This window comes from Pseudophryne corroboree, chromosome 7 (assembly GCF_028390025.1).
Source record: "Pseudophryne corroboree isolate aPseCor3 chromosome 7, aPseCor3.hap2, whole genome shotgun sequence".
Classification (NCBI taxonomy): Eukaryota; Metazoa; Chordata; class Amphibia; order Anura; family Myobatrachidae; genus Pseudophryne; species Pseudophryne corroboree.
The window spans coordinates 419,995,293-420,016,568 of record NC_086450.1 but is presented as its reverse complement, the minus strand read 5'-3'; the positions used below and the strand labels follow the sequence as shown (position 1 = coordinate 420,016,568).

Below are 21,276 nucleotides of genomic sequence, written 5' to 3'. Positions count from 1 at the left end.
CAGGAGAGGGTAACGCCACTTGTTTGGATAAGCGTGTGAGCGCCTTGTCCACCTTAGGGGGTGTTTCCCAGCGCGCCCTAACCTCTGGCGGGAAAGGGTATAATGCCAATAACTTTTTTGAAATTATCAACTTTTTATCAGGAGCAACCCACGCTTCATCACACACGTCATTTAATTCTTCTGATTCAGGAAAAACTGTTTGTAGTTTTTTCACACCATACATAATACCCTGTTTTACGGTATCTGTAGTATCAGCTAAATGTAACGTCTCCTTCATTGCCAAAATCATATAACGTGTGGCCCTACTGGAAAATACGTTTGAATTTCTACCGTCGTCACTGGAATCAGTGCCCGTGTCTGGGTCTGTGTCGACCGACTGAGGCAAAGGGCGTTTTACAGCCCCTGACGGTGTTTGAGGCGCCTGGACAGGCATTAATTGATTGTCCGGCCGCCTCATGTCCTCAACTGACTGTTTAAGGGAAGATAAACCATCACGTAATTCCACAAATAAAGGCATCCATTCTGGTGTCGACCCCCTGGGGGGTGACATCTGCATATTTGGCAATTGCTCCGCCTCCACACCAATATCGTCCTCATACATGTCGACACCACGTACCGACACACACCGCAAACGCACAGGGAATGCTCTAATGAAGACAGGACCCACTAGCCCTTTTGGGGAGACAGAGGGAGAGTCTGCCAGCACACACCACAAAGCGCTATATATACAAGGGATATCCTTATATTAAGTGCTCCCTTATAGCTGCTTTAATATATATATATATAGCCATTAATGTGCCCCCCCTCTCTGTTTTACCCTGTTTCTGTAGTGCAGTGCAGGGGAGAGACCTGGGAGCCGTTCTGACCAGCGGAGCTGTGACAGAAAATGGCGCCGTGTGCTGAGGAGATAGGCCCCGCCCCTTTTTCGGCGGGTTCTTCTCCCGCTATTTTTCCAGTCAGGCAGGGGTTAAATATCTCCATATAGCCCCTATGGGCTATATGTGAGGTATTTTTAGCCTTGTATAAGGTTTATATTTGCCTCTCAGAGCGCCCCCCCCCAGCGCTCTGCACCCTCAGTGACTGCCCAGTGAAGTGTGCTGAGAGGAAAATGGCGCACAGCTGCAGTGCTGTGCGCTACCTTATGAAGACTGAGGAGTCTTCAGCCGCCGGTTTCCGGACCTCTTCACGCTTCAGCATCTGCAAGGGGGTCGGCGGCGCGGCTCCGGGACCGGACTCCACGGCTGGGCCTGTGTTCGATCCCTCTGGAGCTAATGGTGTCCAGTAGCCAAGCAGCAAATCCACTCTGCATGCAGGTGAGTTTACTACTTTCCCCCTAAGTCCCACGTTGCAGTGATCCTGTTGCCAGCAGGACTCACTGTAAAGAAAAAAACCTAAACTAAACTTTCTCTAAGCAGCTCTTTAGGAGAGCCACCTAGATTGCACCCTTCTCGTTCGGGCACAAAATCTAACTGGAGTCTGGAGGAGGGTCATAGGGGGAGGAGCCAGTGCACACCACCTGACCTAGTAAAGCTTTACTTTTTTGTGCCCTGTCTCCTGCGGAGCCGCTATTCCCCATGGTCCTTTCAGGAACCCCAGCATCCACTTAGGACGATAGAGAAAAGCCAGTTATACTTAAATAGGAAGCGGTTACGGACCAGTTATTAAGTGAATGGTAGGACATGGCACAAGGCACTTGTGAAGTCTTGATCAATCTCTCATACCAAATGATGCATACAACACGTTTCACACCTCAGGGAAGAGTTGCAATAAGGGATATCCCCAGCTGCACTAGATGTTGTGAAGAATTGGAATGAGATCTTTAATACTATATACAGGGTAGAAACTACACCTAAACCTCAACTATATATGGAGGGACAGAGTACTGCAAAAATGGATGGATTAGACCCCAACAACAAGTGGAAGAATAGTGGTCACTTAAACTGAACACATAACAACAAATTGCTATAAATGTCGCTAGCACAAATAGTATAATTGAAAAAAAAAAAAAAGAATCCAATGATAATATAATATGTGTGCTTAGCCAATAAATGGATATTAATTATAATCCAGCATACTACTGTGCAACGTGTTGATATTATTATGAGGACCTTTTTGGAAGCCTGAAATACTTTTGCACCACACACAGCCTAGGTATCTGGGAGCAATGACAAGTGACAGATTTACGTAGCCAGAACAGACGGGACCAGAGAAATTAAGTCCTTTGAGCTTCAGCTCCCTGTTTTATGGGGGTGCTGGGAGTCTAATCCTGCAGCAGACGTGGAACGAGTGGTCATTAATAGAGCAGTGTGGAATTTATTGTTATCCATGACAAAAATAGACACATGGGATCTCCAGACAGTATGACTACAGTGGAAACATGTCAAAAGACAGAACTATTAAGAATAGGAAGGGAACGGAAAAAAAATTAAAAAAAGTTTAAAATAAAACAGCATGTAATGAATCTCAGGGAATATTTTGTGAATGTCCAATTACTATTCCCTTTAGGGGTTTTTTTTTTTTTTAAACCTCCATCCCAGCATCGTACAGCATTGATTCCGATGGTCAACAGGGGACTGAAGAGGTTTGAGGACAGAATCCTTGACCTGTTTCGTAATAACCTATAGAATATAAGTTTATGATCAGGGCTCTTTACCTCACTGTCTGCAGTTATTACCCAGTCTCATTTTATTACAGTTTTGTATACAAATTGGAAAGCGCAACGGAATATGCAGACGCTGTATCAATGACAGCTAACAAATAAAATTAATCATACCCACATAATTGTTTTGTGAACGCGCTGATCTAAAGGGTAAACAGTGACTGATACTTTTTAGAACTGGCAGCCCGTTGCTTCTGCAGTGCTGGTGGCGGAGAATGTGTCATAAAAAACAAACAACGACCAGAGACTCACATCTGTGTCAAACCTCCCGAAGTTTATGAGACCAGGGTTGGACAGGTCACCCGGCTTGTGGTTGTAAAAGCTCAGGACAAAGTTCAGGGTGAACGTGGAGATCATGGAGGCGAAGAACTGGAAAGAGAAACAGCAAATCACATATGTAATGTAAGAAGAAAAAAAAATACTCGTAGAGCTCTAACTATTTCTATACATGAGGTCTAGAAGGTGCTTTCTAGAGAGGACATGAGGAGGAAATACACAGATACAAAGTAAGCACCAATTAAACATTAAAGAAGAAACCAGAGACTAGGATGGTACGGGTCATTAGGTCGACCACTATTGGTCGACATGCATTAGGTCAACATGGTCACTAGGTCGACATGGAAAATAAGGTCGACATGAGGGGGTTTTTTTAAAACTTTTTTTGGTGTCGTTTTTTTCGTAGAGGACGGGGAACCCCAATTAGTGCACCGTGTCCCCTTGCATGGCTCGCATGCTATCGGCACAGGTTACTATTCCCAATTGCAGTCCACGTGGATCGTGAAGTATGGAAAAGTAAAAAAAAAGAAAGAAAGAAAAAAAAAAAAGTGAAAAACGATTATCAACCAATAGTGGTTGACCTAATGACTGTTGACCTAAGTGTGGTCGACCTAATGACCGTATCCCGACTGGGAAATCACACGCTATGCAACTGAGCAGCCATCTTGATACACCCACACTTTTAGTCGCCGTGGTGAAATAAGTAAAAACAATGGCTATTTATACTGTAGGTGTTAGACAATTACAGTATTTCAAATGAAAACAAAACAAAAAAAATAAAAATGAAAACAAAAATCACACCTGATCATGGCTGTGGGGTCGGTGAAAAAAATCTTCGATTAACTCCTCCATCAGTAAAAGTACAGGAGTCGGAGTGAAAGGTTTGGATTACCGACTCCACAGCCCTGGTTAAAGTAATCAAATAACTCATGCCTTAAAAAAGGTCCAAAAAATATAAAAATAAAGGACCTCCTCTTGTTCTGCTTTGTATAGTCAGACACTGTTAGTGGAGGAATAAGATGGGTATTCGGACTCTGGATCGACACCTATTAGGTCGACGCCCTTTGGTCGATGGTGAATAGGTCGACATGAACAAGGTTGACATGCAAAAAAGGTCGACATGAGTTTTTCCAATTTTTTTACTTTTTCATACTTTACGATCCACACGGACTACGATTGAGAATGCTCGCCATGCGAGGGGAGACGGTGCACTAATTTGTGTTCCCCGTCACTTTACGAAGACAACTACACAAAAAAAAAATTAAAACTCATGTCGACTTTTTCATGTCGACCTAGCCACTGTTGACCAATAGGTGTTTACCTAATGTATGTCGACCTAGACACTGTCAACCCCAAGTCCCATACCCGATAAGATGGATTCCTAATACAACAATTTTTTACCAGTGTTAAGGTGCGTACACACTTTGCGAGCTCCATGAGCGATATCGCCTAGTGTTTCCCCTACCCTCACGAGCGGCCGATATAGCGCATACATACTGTACGATATAATTCGCGATGTCACACCGCCAGACCGTACGTGCAGTTTTGGATAAGTCCAAATTGGGTTGCATGTACAGACAATAGAGGGGGTTGATAATGACCCATCGTGCATTGTTCATATCTTTTGTAGTGTACACACTGGGCAATAATATAAAAGATATTATTCAGAAGGGTGAAAATGAGCCATATCGTTTACAATATCGCCTGGTGAGTACGCACTTTTACAGTAATATTACTAGATAAATCTGCAGATGAATATTGGCAGATTGAAAAAAAACAACAACTTTGGTTATGGAAATATTGAGTTTTAGGAAGCGTTGGGAAATCCAGGAGCAGAGGGACGACTGACAGGAGGTGACACGGGAGAGGACTGCAAAGGAGAGATTAGAGGAAGAGCGGTAAGTCTTGGTATCATCTGCACAGAGGAGGGAAATGGTTGCCAAAGGAACAGAAGAGTTCATATTGGGATGAACTGTAGAGGGTGAGGCAGATTGCTAAAACTAGCAATCAGTGTAAGATAGAACAGCATGTGCTCTGTACACAACAAAACGCTTTTGGACATTATTCTTGGACGTTCCTATAAATACCACACACAACTCAGTCTTCTTCCCAGTTACAGGATTAACAAAGGCCCATCATCTGATTTTAGGCATGTTATCAGACGTATGGCTTGAGGCGGCTTTGGAGCTAAACGACCCACCCTGGTTCTATTCTCCAGCGTCAAATGGAGTTTACACTCATCCCCAAGGCAGTGTGATTAGAGGGATGGAGGTAAACGGAGACAGACACTATGCCTGACCGTATGGTATAGAAGGAGATACTGCTGTAATAGATAACATTATACGTAGCACATGTACTCCTATGACAGAGGACATCTGCAATAAAGTACACTGTAGTCTATAAAATCTATTACCACGGCTGTAGGAAAAGGGGGTGCCAACGCCCAGCATGCAAGGCCCAGTGGGCGGCAGGGGGCCATGCTTCACTGCTGCATATTATATCGTGACCGTTAATCATAGTATTTACCATCTCCAGTGCTCGGGGACCCATGAGCGTGCATGTTTTGCAGATCTCTTCAGTATCTTTAAAAAAATGTGTCAGGCAAAAAGGAGTCCACCTGTGCAACAACTAGGAGACCTATAAAACATGCACTGTTAGGGGCTGGAGTGGACCACACTGTTCTAGGGCATGTGCAGTGGAGCTGGAGGCCACAAAAGCTCCCCTGGTGACAGCTACTGGATCCCTGACAGCTTGATTCAGCCCTTTCCACCCATCTCTCCATGCAGCCCAGCCCCACTCACACCTCAACCACATCAGGTTTTTTGGGGGGTAGATGTACATCTTGACTAGCTCCAGAGGTCAGCTGTGTCCACTGGAGAGAAAGAGGAAACTGCAGAGAAGAACCCACGGGTTGATGGATCCACAATGTTTATGGCTACAAGGGCAGAAGCGGGGTTGCTCGAAGAACCATGAGGGTTGGACAACAGTAGCAGCACGGATTTAAGCGGGGTGTGTCCATCAGGCAACATGAGAATGTACTATCACAGCAGAGAATGACAGAGGGGAAGGGAGAAGGAGAGATCGAATGAATAGAAGGAGATGAAGGAAAAACAGGGGGGGTGCAATAATGCGAACAGTTGCTCGCGACCAGAGTTTACATAACCAGAAATGTGTTGTATAGAGACCTTCTAGATAGTCACCCCAAATTACTGGGCTATTAGTATCCAATACAACATAGCTGAATTGCAAGCTGGGGCCACTGGCAGGAAACACTGACAGGAATGTAAACCCAATAATGTCCAACTAATATAACAAAGCTATTTGAAAAAGTTTCCATTGTGTAACTAGCTTCTAGCAATAATGCTAAAATGTGTCTAGAAGGGGATCAGTATGTGATCCCGCCGCACGGGATGCCGAATTTCAGTATACCGACACCGGCATCTCGGGCACTAGAATGCTGCAGCCTCTCGTATGGGTGTCGTGGACACCCATACCTCGCTGGTATTCCGGCGGCGGTATAGTACACCCGTCGGGATTCCGACCGGTACGGAGACAGCCGGGATTCCGACGGGCAGTATGTTAAACACATATACAGTCTGGAAGGTTAGAGTCATTAAGGCAAAGGAAAGAAAAATGCCAGCCTTCTGGAAACAAGTCACAATCATGAACAGAAGCACTTTACATTAAAAAAAAAAAAAAATTTTTAATAGTGCCGTTCCTTCAGTTTACTGTCACGATGCTTACACTAGAGACTAAAAGGAAGGAGACACTGACATTGAGCCATCATCCTGTCTGCAGCATGCAGTAGAGGCATATGGTGCAGGCAGAGCGAATAGTCATTTAGCAGTAATATGGAGTGGCACGCATCAGAGCCGCATCTCCACTTGCAGCGGAGTGTTACTGTGTAGTAGCAGGGCAGCCGCACGTAGGTGTAGCCAGGGCCGCAGCCTGTACGCAGCTGGGCGTCCAAGGATAGCTCTGTATGCTGCAGGAGGCGTCTATTATAAATAGACGCCTCCTGCTGCAGTAGTGATCCGACATTGGACTGCAACACCATCAGACGGGCATGCGGCACCCATGGAGTCGTGTAAGCAGTTTGCCACAGATCTTTGCAAGAGGCCAGCAAACGACGGAGAACCTGGCCTCTTTCCTCCCTCTAAACAGCGGCGACATGCCATTTAACACCCCCAAATGGCATCAGACTGCCAATCACTTACAGTCAGATGCCGTCCTGTATAGCAGGACCCGTTAGTGCATGTGCAGAACAGGTCTTGCACATGTGCAGAGTACAACACATCGGTACTTTCGGTATGAGGGCGCTTTGGGAGCTCAATTAGCCCTGCTGTGCAATGTAATTACGCACAACCGTGAATTTATCTATAAAGCCAACTAAGACGATCATCTTAAAACAGAGACAACATTTAGCTTTTACTTACTATTCTCCAAGTGAGCAGCTGGTTCCAGAAAGAGGCCCCTTCCTCCAAGCTAAAAAGCACCCCACCTGTAAGACACACAATGACCCATGTTTGAGAAGACTCTGTACCCGCATGTATACCAGAAATGTCATGTCACGCACACAACTGCTACAGGTATCGGGAGGTTTGCGTAACTAGAAAACATAGGACTCAGGTGGGAGAAGACTCCGTAGCCGCACATATACCAATCACGCCAGGTCACGCACAGAGCACTTACAGGTAATGGAGTAGGGGGGGGGGGGGGTGTAAATGGAACACGGGAAGACTCTGTACACGCATGTACTGTATATCAGCAATGTAATGCCACTCAGCACAGTTACAGGCACATTTTAGCTACAGAAGTAGAAAAAAATAAAAACATGATGTGTAATTAGGCTTCAACAACTGTACCTTGAACTACACAAATCTGATTATTAACACAAAGACAATCTGTGCATGGTGACTGCAATCCTCCTACATTGGACAAGTTAAAATGAAACACCAGTCATCTCATTTTGTTGAATAGGGGGCGTTTATTGGAGAACACCCTCAACTGGTCAATTATTTATAACAGCGACAAAGCTGAGAGATTTTACCACCTAAAAACCAGCATGTTATAAGTATGTATGTATTAGAGATGAGCGGGTACCGTTTTACTCGGATATTTCGGGTTTTGCTTATTGGCTATCCAAAACGCGTGACATCCATGATCCAATAAGATGCCGTTTCGAGCCCTGAGTAAATCAAAGTAAAACCGAACCAGCTTATCTTTAGTATGTATGTATGTATGTATGTATGTATGTATGTATGTATGTATGTATGTATGTATGTATGTATGCAAGTACGTATGTGTTGTTAGATAAGTTGTGTCCCTATCTCACGAAAATCTTACATAGCCATTTGGGCAAACCCTTGTGGAATGTTATCACGTAAAAATATATACAGTCATTAGCATAAGTCGTTACAATGGGCCTTTCCATTAAACCCTAACATCTGATGGAATACAATGATGAACCTGTTTTCTCTGACGTCCTAGTGGATGCTGGGAACTCCGTAAGGACCATGGGGAATAGCGGCTCCGCAGGAGACTGGGCACAAAAAGTAAAAGCTTTAGACTAGCTGGTGTGCACTGGCTCCTCCCCCTATGACCCTCCTCCAAGCCTCAGTTAGATTTTTGTGCCCGAACGAGAAGGGTGCAAGCTAGGTGGCTCTCCTGAGCTGCTTAGAAGTAAAAGTTTAAATAGGTTTTTTATTTTCAGTGAGTCCTGCTGGCAACAGGCTCACTGCATCGTGGGACTAAGGGGAGAAGAAGCGAACTCACCTGACTGCAGAGTGGATTGGGCTTCTTGGCTACTGGACATTAGCTCCAGAGGGACGATCACAGGTTCAGCCTGGATGGGTCCCGGAGTCGCGCCGCCGGCCCCCTTACAGAGCCAGAAGAGCGAAGAGGTCCGGAGAAAGCGGCGGCAGAAGACGTTCCTGTCTTCAAATAAGGTAGCGCACAGCACTGCAGCTGTGCGCCATTGCTCTCAGCACACTTCACACTCCGGTCACTGAGGGTGCAGGGCGCTGGGGGGGAGCGCCCTGAGACGCAATAAAAACGATATAAAAACCTTATATGGCTAAAAAAAAAATGCATCAAAAATGCATCACATATAGCTCCTGGGCTATATGGATGCATTTATCCCCTGCCAGTTTCCTGAAAAAAGCGGGAGAAAAGGCCGCCGTGAAGGGGGCGGAGCCTTTCTCCTCAGCACACAAGCGCCATTTTCTTTCACAGCTCCGCTGGAAGGACGGCTCCCTGACTCTCCCCTGCAGTCCTGCACTACAGAAACAGGGTAAAACAGAGAGGGGGGCACTATTGGCAGCTAATATATAAATACAGCAGCTATAACAGGGAGTAACACTTATATAAGGTTATCCCTGTATATATATAGCGCTCTGGTGTGTGCTGGCAAACTCTCCCTCTGTCTCCCCAAAGAGCTAGTGGGGTCCTGTCCTCTATCAGAGCATTCCCTGTGTGTGTGCTGGGTGTCGGTACGATTGTGTCGACATGTATGAGGAGGAAAATGATGTGGAAGCAGAGCAATTGCCTGTGTTAGTGATGTCACCCCCTAGGGAGTCGACACCTGACTGGATGGTAGTAATTAAAGAATTACGGGACAACGTCAGCACTTTGCAAAAAACTGTTGACGACATGAGACAGCCGACAAATCAATTAGTGCCTTTTCAGGCGTCTCAGACACCGTCAGGGGCGCTAAAACGCCCGTTACCTCAGATGGTCGACACAGACCCTGACACGGATACTGAATCCAGTGTCGACGGTGACGAGACAAACGTAATGTCCAGTAGGGCCACACGTTACATGATCACGGCAATGAAGGAGGCTTTGAACATTTCTGACACTACAAGTACCACAAAAAAGGGTATTATGTGGGGTGTGAAAAAACTACCAGTGGTTTTTCCTGAGTCAGATGAATTAAATGAGGTGTGTGATAAAGCGTGGGTTTCCCCCGATAAAAAACTGCTGATTTCTAATAAATTATTGGCACTATACCCTTTCCCGCCAGAGGTTAGGGCACGTTGGGAAACACCCCCTAGGGTAGATAAGGCGCTCACACGCTTATCAAAACAAGTGGCGTTACCGTCTCCTGATACGGCCGCTCTCAAGGAACCAGCTGATAGAAGGCTGGAAAATATCTTAAAAGGTATATACACACATACCGGTGTTATACTGCGACCAGCGATCGCCTCAGCCTGGATGTGCAGCGCTGGAGTGGCTTGGTCGGATTCCCTGACTGAAAATATTGATACCCTGGATAGGGACAGTATATTATTAACTATAGAGCATTTAAAGGATGCATTACTATATATGCGAGATGCACAGAGGGATATTTGCACCCTGGCATCTAGAGTAAGTGCGATGTCCATTTCTGCCAGAAGAACGTTATGGACGCGACAGTGGTCAGGTGATGCGGATTCCAAACGACATATGGAAGTATTGCCGTATAAAGGGGAGGAGTTATTTGGGGTCGGTCTATCGGACCTGGTGGCCACAGCAACGGCTGGAAAATCCACCTTTTTACCCCAGGTCACCTCAGCAGAAAAAGACACCGTCTTTTCAAACCCAGTCCTTTCGTCCCTATAAGGGCAAGAGGGAAAAAGGCCGCTCGTTCCTGCCCCGGGGCAGAGGAAGGGGAAAAAGACTGCACCATGCAGCCTCTTCCCAGGAGCAGAAGCCCTCCCCCGCTTCTGCCAAGTCCTCAGCATGACGCTGGGGCTCTGCAAGCAGACTCGGGCACGGTGGGGGGCCGTCTCAAGAATTTCAGCGCGCAGTGGGCTCACTCGCAAGTGGACCCCTGGATCCTGCAGGTAGTATCACAGGGGTACAAATTGGAATTCGAGACGTCTCCCCCTCGCCGGTTCCTGAAGTCTGCTCTACCAACGTCTCCCTCCGACAGGGAGGCAGTATTGGAAGCTATTCACAAGCTGTATTCCCAGCAGGTGATAATCAAGGTACCCCTCCTACAACAGGGAAAGGGGTATTATTCCACGCTGTTTGTGGTACCGAAGCCGGACGGCTCGGTGAGACCAATTTTAAATCTAAAATCTTTGAACACTTACATAAAAAGGTTCAAATTCAAGATGGAGTCACTCAGAGCAGTGATAGCGAACCTGGAAGAAGGGGACTATATGGTATCTCTAGACATCAAGGATGCTTATCTCCATGTCCCAATCTACCCTTCTCACCAAGGGTACCTCAGGTTTGTGATACAAAACTGTCATTATCAGTTTCAGACGCTGCCGTTTGGATTGTCCACGGCACCACGGGTCTTTACCAAGGTAATGGCCGAAATTATGATTCTTCTTCGAAGAAAAGGCGTATTAATTATCCCTTACTTGGACGATCTCATGATAAGGGCAAGGTCCAGGGAACAGTTAGAGGTCGGAGTAGCACTCTCTCAGGTAGTGCTACGTCAGCACGGGTGGATTCTAAATATCCCAAAATCACAGCCGATTCCAACAACACGTCTACTGTTCCTAGGGATGATTCTGGACACAGTCCAGAAAAAGGTGTTTCTCCCGGAGGAGAAGGCCAGGGAGTTATCCGAGCTAGTCAGGAACCTCCTAAAACCAGGACAAGTGTCAGGGCATCAGTGCACGAGAGTCCTGGGAAAAATGGTGGCTTCTTACGAAGTGATTCCATTCGGAAGATTCCATCCAAGAACTTTTCAGTGGGATCTGCTGGACAAATGGTCCGGATCGCATCTTCAGATGCATCAGCGGATAACCCTATCTCCAAGGACAAGGGTATCTCTCCTGTGGTGGTTACAGAAGGCTCATCTTCTAGAGGGCCGCAGATTCGGCATTCAGGATTGGATGCTGGTAACCACGGATGCCAGCCTGAGAGGCTGGGGAGCAGTCACACAGGGAAGAAATTTCCAGGGCTTGTGGTCAAGCATGGAAACGTCTCTTCACATAAATATCCTAGAGCTAAGGGCCATTTACAATGCCCTAAGTCAAGCAAGGCCTCTGCTTCAGGGTCAACCGGTATTGATCCAGTCGGACAACATCACGGCTGTCGCCCACGTAAACAGACAGGGCGGCACAAGAAGCAGGAGGGCAATGGCAGAAGCTGCAAGGATTCTCCGCTGGGCGGAAAATCATGTGATAGCACTGTCAGCAGTGTTCATTCTGGGAGTGGACAACTGGGAAGCAGACTTCCTCAGCAGACACGACCTCCACCCGGGGGAGTGGGGACTTCATCCAGAAGTCTTCCAAGTGATTGTAAACCGTTGGGAAAAACCAAAGGTGGACATGATGGCGTCCCGTCTCAACAAGAAACTGGACAGATATTGCGCCAGGTCAAGGGACCCTCAGATGTGTTCCCTCCTCTTCCTCTCATACCAAAAGTACTGAGAATCATAAGAAGGAGAGGAGTAAGAACGATACTCGTGGCTCCGGATTGGCCAAGAAGAACTTGCTCCAGCAGGGACCTTGTCTGTTTCAAGACTTACCGCGGCTGCGTTTGACGGCATGGCGGTTGAACGCCGGATCCTGAAGGAAAAAGGCATTCCAGATGAAGTCATCCCTACCCTGATCAAGGCCAGGAAGGATGTAACTGCAAAACATTATCATCGCATTTGGCGAAAATATGTTGCGTGGTGTGAGGCCAAGAAGGCCCCTACGGAGGAATTTCAACTGGGTCGTTTCCTACATTTCCTGCAAGCAGGATTGTCTATGGGCCTAAAATTAGGATCCATTAAGGTTCAAATTTCGGCCCTGTCGATCTTCTTCCAGAAAGAACTGGCTTCAGTGCCTGAAGTTCAGACGTTTGTCAAAGGGGTACTGCATATACAGCCTCCTTTTGTGCCTCCAGTGGCACCTTGGGATCTCAATGTAGTTTTAGGGTTCCTAAAATCACATTGGTTTGAACCACTTGCCACAGTGGATTTGAAATATCTCACATGGAAAGTGGTAATGCTGTTGGCCCTGGCTTCAGCCAGGCGCGTATCAGAATTGGCGGCTTTATCCTATAAAAGCCCTTACCTGATATTTCATTCGGATAGGGCGGAATTGAGGACTCGTCCTCAATTTCTCCCTAAGGTGGTTTCAGCGTTTCACATGAATCAACCTATTGTGGTACCTGTGGCTACTAGGGACTTGGAGGACTCCAAGTTGCTGGACATAGTCAGGGCCTTGAAAATATATGTTTCCAGGACGGCTGGAGTCAGAAAATCTGACTCGCTGTTCATACTGTATACACCCAACAAGCTGGGTGCTCCTGCTTCTAAGCAGACGATTGCTCGTTGGATTTGTAGTACAATTCAACTTGCACATTCTGTGGCAGGCCTGCCACAGCCAAAATCTGTAAAAGCCCATTCCACAAGGAAGGTGGGCTCTTCTTGGGCGGCTGCCCGAGGGGTCTCGGCTTTACAACTTTGCCGAGCAGCTACTTGGTCAGGGGCAAACACGTTTGCTAAATTCTACAAATTTGATACCCTGGCTGAGGAGGACCTGGAGTTCTCTCATTCGGTGCTGCAGAGTCATCCGCACTCTCCCGCCCGTTTGGGAGCTTTGGTATAATCCCCATGGTCCTTACGGAGTTCCCAGCATCCACTAGGACGTCAGAGAAAATAAGAATTTACTTACCGATAATTCTATTTCTCATAGTCCGTAGTGGATGCTGGGCGCCCATCCCAAGTGCGGATTGTCTGCAATACTTGTATATAGTTATTGTTACAAACAAATCGGGTTGTTTATTGTTGGAAGCCATCTTTTCAGAGGCTCCTACGGTTATCATACTGTTAACTGGGTTCAGATCACGAGTTGTACGGTGTGATTGGTGTGGCTGGTATGAGTCTTACCCGGGATTCAAGATCCTTCCTTATTATGTACGCTCGTCCGGGCACAGTATCTTAACTGAGGCTTGGAGGAGGGTCATAGGGGGAGGAGCCAGTGCACACAAGCTAGTCTAAAGCTTTTACTTTTTGTGCCCAGTCTCTTGCGGAGCCGCTATTCCCCATGGTCCTTACGGAGTTCCCAGCATCCACTACGGACTATGAGAAATAGAATTATCGGTAAGTAAATTCTTATTATTCTGCCCCCAGCATGGTAATTAATGATACCAGAAGAAGATGCGGTCACATCATCAAAGCACTGACTGTGCCTGGTTGAGGTTTACTGTTCCTTCCCAGAAATATTAATACAACCCCAACAGGGGAAGTGCAGGCTGAAGCGGCACAACCCTGCTTTGGAAATAAGGTATGGGACTCGGCTGTAATGTCAGATCCCGGTAAGCACACTTTGCTGCCTAATCAGCTAACAGAGATTAAGGGTGAGGAGGAAACAGGCTGGGAACACAATCTGTACGGCTGATGCTTTCACTTCCAATATTACAATTCTCCATTTAGAAAAGGGAACCAATAATGTGTTTAGTAACTTCCTTCTTGTAAACAGCCAAGAGAGAGAGGCTCAAAATCAAAATGACTCTAGGAAATTTATAACAATGTGTAAAAAAATAAATATATAAACAAAAAAACAGATATATAGATAGATATAGATATATATATATATATATATATAGATATATATATATATATATATAAATAAATAAAACAAATTGGCGGGTTCAGAAAATGTATTACCCAACTTCCTGTAGGTACATTCACTAACAGTCCCCGATACTATGCACGCTTAAAGCTTGTCACATTGAAGTATACAGGGTCGGACTGGCGAACAGGGGAAACACCGGTGGGCCCCACCTCCTCCTCTAGGGATCAGGTTCCAAACTCTATCCTAGTGCACTTGAATTATGCATTATACGTATATTACATTATGCTTCACAAGAATTTGGTTTATAATACATTTACAAAGGGGAACAGAACATGTACTCTGTAATGGTTAGCCAAACCTCTGTGGTGGCTGGCCACGCTCCTACTGGAACCTGGCCACACCCTTAAGCATGGGCCCCTACAACAGCATTCCCCTGGTGGGCCCCAACACTGGAATGATTATAATAAGATTTTACTTACCGATAAATCTATTTCTCGTAGTCCGTAGTGGATGCTGGGGACTCCGTCAGGACCATGGGGAATAGCGGCTCCGCAGGAGACAGGGCACAAAAGTAAAAGCTTTAGGATCAGGTGGTGTGCACTGGCTCCTCCCCCCATGACCCTCCTCCAAGCCTCAGTTAGGATACTGTGCCCGGACGAGCGTACACAATAAGGAAGGATTTTGAATCCCGGGTAAGACTCATACCAGCCACACCAATCACACTGTACAACCTGTGATCTGAACCCAGTTAACAGCATGATAACAGCGGAGCCTCTGAAAAGATGGCTCACAACAATAATAACCCGATTTTTGTACCAATAACTATGTTAACTAATTATTGCAGACAATCCGCACTTGGGATGGGCGCCCAGCATCCACTACGGACTACGAGAAATAGATTTATCGGTAAGTAAAATCTTATTTTCTCTAACGTCCTAGTGGATGCTGGGGACTCCGTCAGGACCATGGGGATTATACCAAAGCTCCCAAACGGGCGGGAGAGTGCGGATGACTCTGCAGCACCGAATGAGAGAACTCCAGGTCCTCTTTAGCCAGGGTATCAAATTTGTAGAATTTTACAAACGTGTTCTCCCCCCGACCACGTAGCTGCTCGGCAGAGTTGTAATGCCGAGACCCCTCGGGCAGCCGCCCAGGATGAGCCCACCTTCCTTGTGGAATGGGCATTTACATATTTTGGCTGTGGCAGGCCTGCCACAGAATGTGCAAGCTGAATTGTACTACACATCCAACTAGCAATCGTCTGCTTAGAAGCAAGAGCACCCAGTTTGTTGGGTGCATACAGGATAACAGCAAGTCAGTTTTCCTGACTCCAGCCGTCCTGGAAACCGATATTTTCAGGGCCCTGACAACATCTAGCAACTTGGAGTCCTCCAAGTCCCTAGTAGCCGCAGGTACCACAATAAGCTGGTTCAGGTGAAACGCTGACACCACCTTAGGGAGAAACTGGGGACGAGTCCGCAGCTCTGCCCTGTCTGAATGGACAATCAGATATGGGCTTTTGTGAGACAAAGCCGCCAATTCTGACACTCACCTGGCCGAGGCCAGGGCCAACATCATGGTCACTTTCCATGTGAGATATTTCAAATCCACAGATTTGAGCGGTTTAAACCAATGTGATTTGAGGAATCCCAGCACTACGTTGAGATCCCACAGTGCCACTGGAGGCACAAAAGGGGGTTGTATATGCAGTACTCCCTTGACAAACTTCTGGACTTCAGGAACTGAAGCCAATTCTTTCTGGAAGAAAATCGACAGGGCCGAAATTTGAACCTTAATGGACCCCAATCTGAGGCCCATAGACACTCCCGTTTGCAGGAAATGCAGGAATCGACCGAGTTGAAATTTCTTCGTGGAGCCTTCCTGGCCTCACACCACGCAACATATTTTCGCCACATGTGGTGATAATGTTGTGCGGTCAAGTCCTTCCTGGCTTTGACCAGGGTAGGAATGACCTCTTCCGGAATGCCTTTTTCCCTTAGGATCCGGCGTTCAACCGCCATGCCGTCAAACGCAGTCGCGGTAAGTCTTGGAACAGACATGGTACGTGCTGAAGCAAGTCCCTTCTTAGCGGCAGAGGTCATGAGTCCTCTGTGAGTATCTCTTGAAGTTCCGGGTACCAAGTCCTTCTTGGCCAATCCGGAGCCACGAGTATAGTTCTTACTCCTCTACGTCTTATAATTCTCAATACCTTGGGTATGAGAAGCAGAGGAGGAAACACATACACCGACTGGTACGCCCACGGTGTTACCAGAACGTCCACAGCTATTGCCTGAAAGTCTCTTGACCTGGCGCAATACCTGTCCAGTTTTTTGTTCAGGCGGGACGCCATCATGTACACCTTTGGTCTTTCCCAACGGTTCACAATCATGTGGAAAACTTCCCGATGAAGTCCCCACTCTCCCGGGTGGAGGTCGTGCCTGCTGAGGAAGTCTGCTTCCCAGTTGTCCACTCCCGGAATGAACACTGCTGACAGTGCTATCACATGATTTTCCGCCCAGCGAAAAATCCTTGCAGTTTTTGCCATTGCCCTCCTGCTTCTTGTGCCGCCCTGTCTGTTTACGTGGGCGACTGCCGTGATGTTGTCCCACTGGATCAATACCGGCTGACCTTGAAGCAGAGGTCTTGCTAAGCTTAGAGCATTATAAATTGCCCTTAGCTCCAGTATATTTATGTGGAGAAAAGTCTCCCGACTTGATCACACTCCCTGGAAATTTTTTCCCTGTGTGACTGCTCCCCAGCCTCTCAGGCTGGCCTCCGTGGTCACCAGCATCCAATCCTGAATGCCGAATCTGCGGCCCTCTAGAAGATGAGCACTCTGTAACCACCACAGGAGAGACACCCTTGTCCTTGGAGATAGGGTTATCCGCTGATGCATCTGAAGATGCGATCCGGACCATTTGTCCAGCAGATCCCACTGAAAAGTTCTTGCGTGGAATCTGCCGAATGGAATCGCTTCGTAATAAGCCACCATTTTTCCCAGGACTCTTGTGCAATGATGCACTGACTCTTTTCCTGGTTTTAGGAGGTTCCTGACTAGCTCGGATAACTCCCTGGCTTTCTCCTCCGGGAGAAACACCTTTTTCTGGACTGTGTCCAGAATCATCCCTAGGAACAGCAGACGTGTCGTCGGAAACAACTGCGGTTTTGGAATATTTAGAATCCACCCGTGCTGTCGTAGAACTACTTGAGATAGTGCTACTCCGACCTCCAACTGTTCTCTGGACCTTGCTCTTATCATGAGGTCGTCCATTTTCTTCGAAGAAGAATCATCATTTCGGGCATTACCTTGGTAAAGACCCGGAGTGCCGTGGACAATCCAAACGGCAGCGTCTGAAACTGATAGTGACAGTTCTGTACCACGAACCTGAGATACCCTTGGTGAGAAGGGCAAATTGGGACATGGAGGTAAGCATCCCTGATGTCCCGGGACACCATATAGTCCCCTTCTTTCTGGTTCGCTATCACTGCTCTGAGTGACTCCATCTTGATTTGAACCTTTGTAAGTGTTCAAATATTTCAGATTTAGAATAGGTCTCACCGAGCCTTCTGGTTTCAGTACCACAATATAGTGTGGAATAATACCCCTTTCCTTGTTGTAGGAGGGGTACTTTGATTATCACCTGCTGGGAATACAGCTTGTGAATTGTTTCCAATACTGCCTCCCTGTCGGAGGGAGACGTTGGTAAAGCAGACTTCAGGAACCTGCGAGGGGAAACGTCTCGACTTTCCAATCTGTACCCCTGGGATACTACTTGTAGAATCCAGGGGTCCTGTACGGCTCCAGCGTCATGCTGAGAACTTGGCAGAAGCGGTGGAAGGTTTCTGTTCCTGGGAATGGGCTGCCTGCTGCAGTCTTCTTCCCTTTCCTCTATCCCTGGGCAGATATGCTTATGGGGACGAAAGGACTGAGGCTGAAAAGACGGTGTCTTTTTCTGCATAGATGTGACTTAGGGTAAAAACGGTGGATTTCCCAGCAGTTGCCGTGGCCACCAGGTCCGATGGACCGACCCCAAATAACTCCTCCCCTTTATACGGCAATACATCTTTGTGCCGTTTGGAATCTGCATCACCTGACCACTGTCGTGTCCATAAACATCTTTTGGCAGATATGGACATCGCACTTACTCTTGATGCCAGAGTGCAAATATCCCTCTGTGCATCTCGCATATATAGAAATGCATTCTTTAAATGCTCTATAGTAAATAAAATACTGTCCCTGTCAAGGGTATCAATATTTTCAGTCAGGGAATCCGACCAAGCCACCCCCGCGCTGCACATCCAGGCTGAGGCGATCGCTGGTCGCAGTATAACACCAGTATGTGTGTATATACTTTTTAGGATATTTTCCAGCCTCCTATCAGCTGGCTCCTTGAGGGCGGCCGTATCTGGAGACGGTACCGCCACTTGTTTTGATAAGCGTGTGAGCGCCTTATCCACCCTAAGGGGTGTTTCCCAACGCGCCCTAACTTCTGGCGGGAAAGGGTATACCGCCAATAATTTTCTATCGGGGGAACCCCGCGCCTCATCACACACTTCATTTAATTTATCTGATTCAGGAAAAACTATAGGTAGTTTTTCCACACCCCACATAATACCCTTTTTTGTGGTACTTGTAGTATCAGAAATATGTAACACCTCCTTCATTGCCCTTAACAAGTAACGTGTGGCCCTAAAGGAAAATACGTTTGTTTCTTCACCGTCGACACTGGAGTCAGTGTCCGTGTCTGTGTCTGTGTCGACCGACTGAGGTAAAATGGGCATTATAACGTCCCTGACGGTGTTTTAGACGCCTGGACAGATACTAATATGTTTGCCGGCCGTCTCATGTCGTCAACCGACTTGCAGCGTGTTGACATTATCACGTAATTCCTTAAATAAGCCATCTATTCCGGTGTCGACTCCCTAGAGTGACATCACCATTACAGGCAATTTGCTCCGCCTCCCAACATCGTCCTCATACATGTCGACACACACGTACCGACACACAGCACACACACAGGGAATGCTCTGATAGAGGACAGGACCCACTAGCCCTTTGGGGAGACAGAGGGAGAGTTTGCCAGCAGACACCAAAAACGCTATAATTATACAGGGACAACCTTTATATAAGTGCTTTTCCCTTATAGCATTTTAATATATGTAGTCATATCGCCAAATCAGTGCCCCCCCTCTCTGTTTTAACCCTGTTTCTGTAGTGCAGTGCAGGGGAGAGCCTGGGAGCCTTCCCACCAGCATTTCTGTGAGGGAAAATGGCGCTGTGTGCTGAGGAGAATAGGCCCCGCCCCCTTTTCGGCGGGCTTCTTCTCCCGTTTTTCTGAGACCTGGCAGGGGTTAAATACATCCATATAGCCCCCAGGGGCTATATGTGATGTATTTTTAGCCAGAATAAGGTACTATCATTGCTGCCCAGGGCGCCCCCCCCCAGCACCCTGCACCCTCAGTGACCGCTGTTATGAAGTGTGCTGACAACAATGGCGCACAGCTGCAGTGCTGTGCGCTACCTTATGAAGACTGAAAAGTCTTCTGCCGCCGGTTTCTGGACCTCTTCATTTTTCGGCATCTGCAAGGGGGTCGGCGGCGCGGCTCCGGGACGAACCCCAGGGTGAGACCTGTGTTCCGACTCCCTCTGGAGCTAATGGTGTCCAGTAGCCTAAGAAGCCAATCCATCCTGCACGCAGGTGAGTTCACTTCTCTCCCCTAAGTCCCTCGATGCAGTGAGCCTGTTGCCAGCAGGACTCACTGAAAATAAAAAACCTAACAAAACTTTTACTCTAAGCAGCTCTTTAGGAGAGCCACCTAGATTGCACCCTTCTCGGCCGGGCACAAAAATCTAACTGAGGCTTGGAGGAGGGTCATGGGGGGAGGAGCCAGTGCACACCACCTGATCCTAAAGCTTTTACTTTTGTGCCCTGTCTCCTGCGGAGCCGCTATTCCCCATGGTCCTGACGGAGTCCCCAGCATCCACTAGGACGTTAGAGAAATACTGTGTATTTTCGGTTCATTACAAGAAAGGTTGCCAGGTAAACATGCCTTTTCTCTGTGTACTGTAAAATGTCTCCTGGATATTGCGTTTCTATATAGGCAGCAGGCCACCCCTGCAGGATGCTTGAACCATTTTTTAGCAGGCATGCTGGAGCCACACACTGCAGGATGCCTGAAATCAGGCCTGGTGGAAGTCTATGGGCAGCATATAGTATGTGAGAACATCAGAGGGGTTCAACTAGATGCAGAAACAGGCTGAAGTGACGTGTGGTTACACCATAGTTGGAATGGTCGCAGGACACCAATTGTTCGGCCACAGTGGACTGGGAAGTCTTCAAGCACTGTAGGCCTAATTCATGTTTGTACATACATGCTACGCAGCTGCGACTTTCCAGGCTACGGACTTGCTAACCAACTCAAGAAAAGCGGTCTTTAAGAAAAGAATACAGACGCCCACTGGGGCCATCGCAAAGTCCTTAGCAACTGCGTACACTTATGCAGCATCAATGCAATAATGAGGGCATTGGCTCCTCAAGCTCACGCAGACTGGCCGCGGCAGTAGTGACGCTGGCGCTATGTTTCTCTGCATACACGATCGCAGCCGATGTCAGATACACGCCACGCAAACAGCCATGACACGTCTGTGTTTTTGCCGACACTCACCGTTACCTCCCCAAATAGTCCCTTCCTGTCAATCACTCTGCGTTAAACATCTCACTGCAAGCTGCATCGCAAAGGTACCAGGAGCGTGCAATGTGCAGTACAGGGCACACACAAATTGTCACATTTACGCCTATATTGTGTGCTGTGTGTATATATAGAAAATTA

General features: G+C 47.2%; 1 protein-coding gene across 1 annotated transcript in view; it reads right to left on the bottom strand.

Moving 5' to 3' along the window:
* The window catches only part of CLCN7 (chloride voltage-gated channel 7), a 149,525-nt gene that overhangs the window by 60,849 nt on the left and 67,400 nt on the right, over positions 1–21,276 (bottom strand). Inside the window, exons 11-12 of the mRNA XM_063934803.1 lie at positions 7,372–7,436; positions 2,912–3,028 (exon numbers count right to left, since the gene is read on the bottom strand). Coding sequence (XP_063790873.1) covers positions 2,912–3,028; positions 7,372–7,436 — 182 coding nt within the window. The remainder of the gene's footprint in view (positions 1–2,911; positions 3,029–7,371; positions 7,437–21,276) is intronic.